An 11,273-nucleotide genomic window follows, 5' to 3' on the forward strand; every position below is an offset into this window, starting at 1 on the left:
AAGGCTTGGGTACGAAGTTGCATTTCAGTACGGCATTTCATCCGCAGACTGACGGACAGTCTGAGAGGACTATCCAGGTACTGGAAGATCTTCTGAGATTATGTGTTTTGGATTTTGGAGGAAGCTGGGAAGATCATATTCCTTTGATCGAATTTGCTTATAATAACAGTTTTCAGTCCAGCATTGGTATGTCACCTTATGAAGCTTTGTATGGTCGGAAATGTAGAACTCCTTTGACTCTGACTGAGGTAGGAGATAGATAAGAAATTTGTGCTATATTTGTGGATGAAACTGTGATGAAAATCAACTTGATTAAAGAAAGATTGAAAGCTGCACAAGATAGACAACAGAAGTATTACAATCAGAAGCACAGATTTGTGGAATTTCAAGTTGGTGACTTTGTGTATATCAAAGTTAGTCCGATGAAAGGAGTCAGCAGATTTGGAAGAGTGAGTAAGCTCAGTCCAAGGTATGTTGGACCGTTTGAAATTCTTGAAAGGATTGATAAGTCTACTTATAGACTGTTACTATCTGATCAGATGTCTGATGTGCATAATATTTTTCACGTATCCTCTTTGAGAAAGTGGATATCTGATTCTGATAAGAAGTTTTCTGCTGATGAGGTTGAGATTCAGGAGAATCTGCAGTACAAGGAAGAACCTGAGCTGATTTTGGCTTATGATGTTCGTAAGTTAAGAAATAAACAGATTCCTATGGTTAAAGTGCAATGGAAGCATCGAACAGCACGGGAAGCGACTTGGGAGAAGGAGTCGGACATGAGGCAAGCATATCCATATCTGTTTTGATTGAGTTTGGAATGGGCAATGTCGAGGACGACATTTTCTGAAGTTGGAGAGATTGTAAAGACCATTTTTTTGCTCCAGGTTCGTCCGGGACGAAGTTGGATCATCCCAGGATGATCGGTACAGGTTGTGTTGGAATTGTGGAAACTGAGTAGTTCGTCTGGACGAAATTTGGATCATCTGGATAAAAATTCTCCATAGGACAAGTCGCCCGGGACGTTAATTAATCTCGTATGGACGAAATTTCTCCAGAGCCAGATTGTCCCGGGACGAAGTTGCGATCGTCCAGGACGATCAGTCTGGATATATATAGAAATGAGATATTTTGAAGAGAGAGAAAAGTCCAGGAGAGAGAAAAACGAAGGAAAAAGAAGGAAAAGTGATTTTTGGGCGACTCTGGTCCGTTTTCGTTCGTTGCAGTAGTTAAAGAAGTTGACCGACTCGAAGTAAGGCACATTGCACCTTTCTCAATTTTCAGAAACGATATTTTTGACGTATTTTTTGTTCCGTAAATTGTTTCCGTTAGCGAATTTCGTGTGTTATTTTCTACTGCTTAAGATTTTACCGCGTAACTTTTGGTATGTCTATGAGATGATGATTATGCACGTTTTGAGTATTTTCTGGAAGATTTTTACCGGATATTTTGGATTTTTGCGGTGTTTTACGCGAACAGCAAATTATCAGGATGTTAAAAAATATTTTGTCAGTACAGTGAAAGTCTTACAAGTTTGTTGTGAATGTTCCGTGGTAATTTGGTAAATATCTGAATCTGTGAATTTTGTATAAATTCCGTATACTGTCGTTATGCCGCTGAATTTTCGTACGATTTCTAAAACTTCCGAGTTATGATGATTTGAATATAACGTGTGTATGTGCTATGAATATGAAGCTATAAGGGGCTAAAATCCGTTGAGATTCTGTAAGTATCAGGGAATGGAGCTATAAGAAGCCAGAATCCGTCGAGATTCTGTAAGTGTCAGGGAATGGAGACGTAAGGGGACAGAATCCGTAGAGATTCTATAAGGGTCTGGAGCATCTGAAATATGATATGTGATATGTTATCTGGAATATGATGTTTGATATCCGAGATATATTATGTGATTTAATCGATTTGTTATGAATCATTTGATATATGTACGATTCTGATTAGTCCGTACGATCCTGTCTATTCTATGATTTGAAAGCTTTATGATATCTGTTCTGAACGCCAATTCGACATCACTTCAGTTTTCTGTTTTTGTTGTTGATTTATGATTGTATAAGCATCTGTTTTGTGATTTTCATACGGCTAGTTCTGATGGGTGTTTCTGATGATTTTGATTGGTGATTGATGTCTTGCTGAGCTGTTAGCTCACCCTTATTTTCTACGTGGTTTTCAGGTTCTGGAAAAGGGAAGGAAGTTGTGGATTAACTGTCCAGAGTCTGATATGTGATTATGTATTTTGTACTTTTGATTTTTGTACAGTCATGGCTTATCTGTTCTGTTCTGTTCTTTCTGTCGGTAAGCCATGCACTGTATCTATATATGATTATTTTGGTGAAAGAAAAGATAGATGAACTGTGCTGTAATTGGATGTTTATAGTAGCTTTGTGTTTGACTTTCTGTCTGTATTATATTTGGAAGAAAGTTTTGAAGAAAATTCCAAAGCTAGATCCTGGATTTGTTGGCTCAGTCGCGACCCGATGCGAGCGGGATCCGTCCCGGTCGGGTTGGGTCGTGACAGTTGCTATCCTATTGATGTTTTGTCTTCAGAAAACAACATATTTTATGTTTGGAGGTGACTATTTCCTATCAAATTGGTACCACAGCCCGTCGATCCAAGGGTTATCAATGTCCGGAAGGAAGGTTAATGTCTTGGAAGAAGAAGTTGGACAACTAAAGTTAGATTTTGAGGAAAAAACTTTCGATTTTCAGAAGTAGTTTGCATCCATCCATGAAAAGATGGATAAAAGGTTCGCTGCCTTAGAAGACATGTTGAAGAAGATGCTTGAAGACAAACAAAATCCGGTGACATCGGAATCAAAGGAGATCACCGGTGGCCATGGGAGAGAAGGAAACCCGTTTAGGGAGAGGAAAAATCCAGACGTGGAGATCCTTAAGGGAGATGATGGAATGCCTCATCTAGAACCACTTTTTAGGGAAGAGATGAGTATGGGCTACGAAAGGAGGGGTGCTAATTTTCTTGGGAAAATGAAGAATTCTACCATCGAGGTGTTGATTTTGGAAGAAGAATAGGGGAATACGATGAAGGGTTTGGGAATGATCACCAAAGGGAAGATCGTGACAACTGGGGACACCTCCTCTTCAAGGAATGGGAGTTTATGGAGGATTTAGAGGAAATGGGGGTGATCCAAATTAGGTGAGAAAACTGAAGATGTCCATCTTTGAGGATGAGGATGGTCATGGCTGGATTTATAAGATGGAGTGTTACTTTATTGTCAATGGATTGATAGAAGAAAAGAAGCTGACAGCAGCAGTATTGTATTTGGAGGGGTAAGACATTGGCATGGTACCAATGGCGAGACATGAGATAACACATTTAAAGCTAGAGGGAGTTCAATGATTATTTACTAGAATATTTTTAAATCGATGGGGAGGACACTTTTATGAGCAATTTTTTGCCCTGACACAAAAGGAGGCCGTGGCATATTATCGTAATAGGTTTGAGTATCTGGCCAACAGACTTGATTGGATCTTAGAGACAGTGCTAGAGGAAAACTTTATGAAGGAGCTTAAAGCAGAGATTCGGGCACCCATTATGGTGTTGAGGCCAAGAGACCTGGAGAGGCCATGGAGCTAGCACAGTTGGTGGAGGACCATAAGCATTTAGACAGGGGGACTAAGGGGAGTAGCAACTCAAGACTTGGGAGTCTGAGGGAAGTGCTTAAGGAGAGAGATGAAGGAGGGGGAAATGGGAGAAATTTCAAAAGGCTCATGGAAAAGGAGATACATGACAAGAGGGCAAAGGAGTTGTGTTTTAGATGTGATGAGAAATATATGCTAGGGCATATGTGTAAGGACCAAACTCTTCAGGTTCTCATCGTCTGTGATGAAGATGAAGTTGAAGAGGGGGGTGAGAGTGGGTTAGAAGCGGAGGAAGAGGATAAGTTGCACCTGGATGTAGCAGAAGTCTCTTTAAACTCAATGGTGGGATTCACCCAAAATCACACCATGAAAGTGAAGGGAGACGTAGCAGATAGAGAAGTAGTTGTGTTGATAGACAATAGAGCAACCCACAATTTTATTTCCCCCCAGATTGTTGATCTGTTGGGGGTGAAATTAGTGGATATAAGGGGCTATGGGGTAATGATAGGCATAAGAAAGGTGGAGATGGGTAGAGGAAATCTTAGGAGAGTGGTGCTGATCATTCAGGGGATAGAAGTGAGGGAGGATTTTCTTCCCTTGGAATTGGGAAGCACCGATGTCATCTTGGGGATGAAGTGGCTATAGACCTTGGGGAATACTAACGTTAATTGGGGAACATTGAGGATGAAACTGGTGGTTGGGGGAAAGAAAATAGTAATTCAGAATGATGTAGGGCTGTCTAAGATTAGGTTGTCTCTTAAGTCCTTGATGAGGATCATAGAGGAGGTGGGAGGAGGATATTTGGTGGAGTTGCATCGCTTAGAGGGGGCAGACTAGAAGAGGAGGGAGACATTCCCTCTTAAGTGTAACCACTCATATAGCATTACAAAGGGGTTTTTCAACCTCCCTAGGGCCTACCACCAGTGAGAAGAGGCATTTCACTTGATGTTCTGCATGGATGTTGAACGTTTGCCGCACATGAGCCTATAGTAGACATTGGACTTGTTGATAAAGATCCCGCCAATCTTAAAAAATTTGTTACAATCATTAAAACAAGTTAGTGAGACTCACAGGTGCTGGCTAGTTTAATTGATAGATATTTTAACATCTTCATTTACATTTCTTAATCTATTATCTTTCTTCTTTAGCCATTTCTCTCACTCAAACTAAAGAACATGGCTCTGATAACAATTACTGGGGAAGTACACCATGCAATAAACACAAAACAAGAAAATGAAAGATACAACAAAAAGAAAAAAACACTAGAATTTAATATGGAAAAAATCTAAAACTAGAAAAACATCACAGAGCCACATTACACCAAGAAATTCACTATAAAAAATGGGAAAAATTTGTACATATCTCTCTTCTCATTCGTTATTTCCCTGTCAATCTTCACTCTTTCACTGTTCTCACAATAGAATATTTAAAGAGAAACTCTAATTAACCACCAAGGGATATAACCTTTAATGAAAAATGAGAAAGAAAACTTCCATCCCATCTCGCAGCTTTGTAGAATCAAGTTTGGAGATCCTCGGTGCTCCACTCTTTATCACAAGTCTACCTGACATTGCTTCAACCTTGGGGTCTAGAGCGCCGTATAACTCCACTCTATGTTTGTCTTCAAGCAAACTATACATCACCACAGTGCTTGGGTATATAATGCCACAATGATGTATGGTTGTACGGGAAAAAATCGGGTACAAAGCACCCAAACCTAAGCAAGTGATTGACCCCCACCGATGAGCTCGATCAATATAATACGACTGATTGACATAATCAAATTCCACACCAAACTAATAGAAAAATGATTGAGAATTTTGGACATTAATTAGAGAACCAAATGATCTTTCAATCTCACATGCTTATAAGTATAACAAAATTGAGCTACTAGTGAGAGAAATTCCAAAGCAAAAAATTATGTAATTCTTACATCATAAATGCACTTAAATGCTAAAAAAATAATAGACTATATAAGTAATTAACACAAGCTTTTCAATGGAGTGTTTTAGGGGTTTCTGCCCGGGGGGGCACTTATCCAACCACTATTGCTCGACCACGATTCTTTGTTCACCACCACTTGATAACGATACTCTGAACATCATCAGGACTAGTTCTCTAACCATTATCACTCAATTATAAGCCTTTAACCGGCTACAATTCTTTATTCACTGTCACCAAACTGCTGTTGGTTTAATATAATCCTTTGATCATCGTCGCACGATTATAATACTCTGACCACTATTGGCCTACTACGATCCTTTGCCCTTGAACCACTGGCCACGATCCTATAGCCATTATCACCCAAATACGGTCTTCATATCATGGTTGCCCAACTAGAATTCTTTAACTACTCTCCCCCAAACTTTGCATTGATAAAGCTTTCATTGTGTAATTTTCTATATATTTTAAAGACACCAGTCATAAACATTTAGAGATTTTCTAAAAAATTTTGCACTCGGTATTTTGAAATGTGCCTCTTTTTATTTGTCTAAAAAATATATTGGAATATGAAAAATAAGGATGTAGTATAATTAAAGTCTTAAAATAATATTTTACACTACCTCTAGTAAATTGGTTGTTTTGAAATAGTAAATTTTGGTTGAGTAGTATATTCTTTTATCTATCATTATAGTACTTTGTAAAATTTTGAAATGAGTTCATTTGTATTTTATTTACTACGTTGCAATGAATTATATGCTTATTTAATTGAATAATGTGATTTTGAGGAGCTTTGGGATGAATGGAGGAAGTTCTGTTCTAATGCTAAATGTACATTATGTACCTAAAGGTATATTATGTGTCGAGGGTACATTCTAATGTTATATGCACATTCTCTTATTATAATATCTGATTTATTTGTCGAGAGGCATAAGGGTTTAGAATCTTTAGATTCTGCTTGAGATAGGGTGGGAGGCATAAGATGCCAAAATTTTTTAAAATTGGGTCAAATACGGAGTACTAATTTATTTATTTATTTCTCAGCATTGTTACTTAAATTTTTTATGACTATAATTACAATTATGCTCAACACTATGATGTATTAGGTTTCATTAAAATTAAAATACTTTAATATTATAATTATTTGGAAGTCTAGATTGCCAAAAAATGTTATCTACTGAGTTGTACTAGCTTATTATGATTCCACCTTTTTTCAGGATCTAATAGTGGGAAAGAGCTTGTTGTGTGGTAGTTTCAACATCTGATCTTAGTTTATAAGGTATTTCTTCCTTTGAATTTTTCTACAGTCATGATTAATTTTTATTGCTCTGTCTATAACTTTGCACTGTTGTTATATAAGCATTTTTATGACAAATAAAAAAAGATTTTTGTAGATGAGTTTCATTTTAGTACTTTGGATGTTGTTAGTAGCTTTGTTCTTATTGTCTTAAGTATAAAATTTTGAATGAAGATTCTAAACAAATTCTAAAACTTAGATCTTAGGGTTCAGTTGTCGCAACCCAATGCGATAGTACCTGTTCAATCTAGGATCTTATCAGGTTGGATTGTAACATTTTATATATGCGTGCTAGATTTTCAAATAATGTTAAGATGTTAAACACTTTTTCTACAATTGTGACTATGCTAGCATGCAATTATAGTTTTAAATTTTTATTTTGATTTGCATGTCAATTATCCTGTCCATCCTAAAATAAAAATTGTGAGGAGGTACTAAAATACTTTTTCCCATTTAATTGCATTCAAAGAATGGGTAGATTAATGTATCTTTTTTGGGTAGATTAATGTATCTTTTTTAAAATTTGAGATATTTTTTAATCTTATATCTAATATGAAAATTTTTCATTCTTAAGCTATAGTTTAAATGACAAGCCTTGATTATTTTTTACGGTTTAAAAGGGGCATTTTATACATGATATCTAAACGTTATATATTTGTATTTATATAAAGAATAGCTAATATAACTTTAGAAAGATCATATGATTTGCACGAATATCAAGATAATCTTTGAATTGGACACTTTGAAAATTAAAATCATGATCATTTAAACTCCAAATTTAACATGGTTATAGTTGAATCGAGCGTCTAGATGAGATGAATCCAATGAGCCCAAGATCATTCAATTCCAATATCATTAAGGCACCTAGTTTAAATTAGCAAAACACCCATCCCAAAAACACTTATAAATAGAGTCCCATTCTCTACCTGAGAGAGAGAAAAAAAGGATAGAACTAAAGAGTTCTTTTGTATTTTCAAACTAATGCAGCCGACGACTGCCACTGGCACCCTCCATCATCGTTGACAATCACCGTCAGTAATCATCACCATCTTTAAAATTTTGACAACATTTAACCATGCTATTGGGTATAATTGTTTGCCTATAAACACCTACTTTCTATAATTAATCCCTATTAGCGAGATCAAACTATGTAGTTGGGTGTTAATTTGTCAATCAATGGACATTTAATTTCTATTAATTCCATAAGAAAAATCAAACATCTTATTCTCAAATAATTATCTTTTTCTTCAACTCTGAGGAAAGAAAAATTCTTGTATTTCCAAATATATAATGAAGTTTACATATGGGCCAAGCCTCGTGATTTTTTTCCTTTCAGAATTTTCTATGTAAAAATTTAATGTTTACACTACTTTTATCTATGAGTGCTACATTTTTATACTACACTGAAACATAAAGCACTGCGACTCAAATTTTCTATCACGTTACAATAGCAAAATATTCTAATTTATAATAATACACATAAAAAAATTAATCTTTTACAAGATTGTCAATTTGAATTCTCGATCAATTATTTATTAAACTAGCTAATACATTGTTAAAAATAAGTAAGATAATTAATTGTTAATAAAATTAAAAAGGTCTAATTTGACTTAAAAGAGCTTAAACAATATAAACAAAGAAACCTAAATTAAAAATTAAAGGTAATATAACATACCATGTATGTTTAATTAGCCAATAAATAAAATAGTTAACATAAATGATAATAGAAATAAAATAGTTATAATTTTTAATTCGAATTGAATTTAAAAATAAAGAAAAATATATAATAATTAAATATTAACTAAAGTAACTATTTTTAAAATTTAACTACATGTATCATTTAAAAAAAAATTATTATTCTCAAATATGCAAAACAGTCTAATTAAAATACTATTTGATTAGATAATTATTAAATCTCTATTGAAGATTTTAAAAACCTGTAAATAATTATTAAAAATTAAATCATCTTATTTAATGTATATACATATACAAATAAGCAAAAAAAGGTCAAATTAAAACAGTTTAGATATATTTCATCAAGTGTTGTGCACAAGCAAATAATAATAATAATAATAATGCACTACTCTTAAACCGACAACTTAACAAATAATTTTAGTTAATAATCAATTATTTCATAGATATTAAAGCAATTTTTTGGTAGAACAATAGTAATAACCCAATAATCAAATGCACCGTTAACATAATAAACTGACAAAAAACACTATCAACTACACTACTAAAGGCTTCGTTTGGAACAATTTTTTTAATGTCTTTTAAATCAATTTTTTTTTACAAAAAATTTTAGTTCAAAAAACTTACATACTAAAAAACTATTTTAGAAAATAGTATTAAAGCTATCCTGAATGAAATCTAAGACTTCGTTTGAGACAGTTTTCTTACGCTTTCTAATATAAAAAATTTTAATTCAAAAAATTTTTTGTATTAAAAACTACTTCATAAAGTAATAATAAAATTGCCCCAAATGAAACAGAAGAATTAATAATGAATTAATATTGAATAACTAAACATATATAAGAACAAAAAAGAGATAGAATACTTCAAATCTTCTTTCTACTCTCGGCAACATTTCTTCAGAATAAGAATCTAAATGATCAAGTTTGCCACTCGTAGCATGCCAGTTTTTGGCTTCAATCCTGCAAATAAGGGTTAAAACAACAATTCAGCTATCAGAATCTAGGAACTATTTAAGTACTTGAATTAACACAAATGAAAGATAAGTTTCTGCTATAATAAATCATGGCCAAATTCTGTTCATCTTCCCACTTTGCAATCGCGAGAGAAGATAAGAATGAAGCATTCTCCTTCAGTAAAATTTGTAATTTTTACTATTTCAGTCTAGCTACTATATATGTCTGGCATTGGACTTCAATTTATTGTGAACAAAAAGAAATTACACCTGGAGCTTGCTACAGGTAATTGGAATCTAATTCAAAGGAGAAAAAACTATATGCAAAAATTTATAACATTAGGCTATACTGTTAATTGCTAAAAACAGTTACTTTTAAAGAGTAATTTGAAGGTTTATTGTAAACAGCTTTTTAACTATTTTATAAAACTGTTTTTTAGTATAAAAATTTTTAATTCAAGAAACTTTTATACTAGAAAACCGTTTTAGAAAGTAGCCGAAATCTGCTCAAGTTCAGAAAAAGAGGAATGTAATGGTTGAAGCTTCTTACCTTAAGAACTCTGCTACACAAATGCTGAGCTCCAATCATTGACCGACAACCACTTTCAATGTCAGCAGCTTTCCGGGCTGCGTTCCGGTAATTAAAATAGATAAACTGAATAAGAATCTAGAAAGGTGGTCAAGTGTCTAACATCCATACAAGTCCAAGCGAGTAGAAAAGGTAGCATGCATGATGGCCTACAATGGAGTATGCATGTCTGTAAGATTGTAATTATGTACATAGGAGGGTGCATATATGTCATCATCATTAATGTTGTGATTATCAACATCTTTTGCTTAACTACAACTGTTTTGGGGTCCTGTCACTAATCGGCTATCTGGTTTAGTTATTTGAAATGCAATGTGAAGTAAACGCAAGCAAAGTAAATGGATCAATTTGGCTACGTTTACGTTACTTTTTGTGAATGAAATGAACTATATTGACTAATAATTTCAGCAATTTTATCCATTAATAAACTGTTATACCGGTCCCCATTGAACCGGTCCATCCGGTCCACACGGGACCGGCCTAGGCGGAATAAAGGCGAAGTTCCGCCACTCCTGTACGCGCCGAACTAGCCACCGATTCCAGAAAAGCTGTTTAGGAAAGATTTTTTAGGGAGTTTCGAGAGAAATTTGAATGTTGGGACTGTTTAGAGATTTTCTTTTGGATTGTATTCATTAAATAGTTTGTAGGGCGTCTTGAATTTGGCTAAAATTTGAGATATCTTAGATTTTTTGGCCTCTAGCGGCGTCTAGAGATTTGAGAGAGATAGAGGATCAATTGTATCTTGTTATTTTCTTCTGTTAGTTTGTGTTCTTTCAATAAAATTTCTATTTTTCTCTGATTTTTTGTTGGATCTGTGGAGATTTCTGACTTTTTTTTCGAAATTGATAGGATTTACTTAAAATCTTCAAGTGTTTCCTATCATAAATACAACAACAACAACAACAACATCAAGCCTTTGTCCCACTATGTGGGGTCGGCTACATGAATCTCTTTTCGCCATTGTGTTCGGTTAAAAATCAAATTCTCATTTAAATCTAATAAAGAAATATCATTTATAATATTTTCTAACCAAGTCTTTTTAGGTCTACCTCTACCTTTCTTAACATAAGTCGAATCTAATACCTCAACTTTCCTAATCGGATCATCGGAAGGCCTCCGTTTAATGTGACCAAACCATATAAGACGACTCTTTCTAATCTTATCTTCCACTGGAGCTACTCCAACCCGCC

The 11,273-nt window shown here is 34.4% G+C and overlaps 1 protein-coding gene and 1 pseudogene across 1 annotated transcript; one reads left to right on the forward strand and one right to left on the reverse strand.

The window, feature by feature from the left end:
- Positions 1 to 296: 296 nt before the first annotated feature.
- LOC114579960 lies at positions 297 to 806 on the forward strand. The gene has a single exon (XM_028696214.1). It carries the CDS (start codon positions 297 to 299, stop codon positions 804 to 806), a length of 510 nt encoding a protein of 169 aa, XP_028552047.1.
- Positions 807 to 9,366: 8,560 nt separating this feature from the next.
- Positions 9,367 to 11,273, reverse strand: part of LOC110115870 — a 120,332-nt pseudogene continuing 118,425 nt past the window's right edge.

This window comes from Dendrobium catenatum, unplaced genomic scaffold (genome assembly GCF_001605985.2).
Source record: "Dendrobium catenatum unplaced genomic scaffold, ASM160598v2 fragScaff_scaffold_716, whole genome shotgun sequence".
NCBI lineage: Eukaryota > Viridiplantae > Streptophyta > Magnoliopsida > Asparagales > Orchidaceae > Dendrobium > Dendrobium catenatum.

What these genes read in the sequence shown, in the direction of transcription:
- LOC114579960 (XM_028696214.1), top strand. Translation starts at nt 297, where the DNA reads ATGAAAATCAACTTGATTAAAGAAAGATTGAAAGCTGCACAAGATAGA.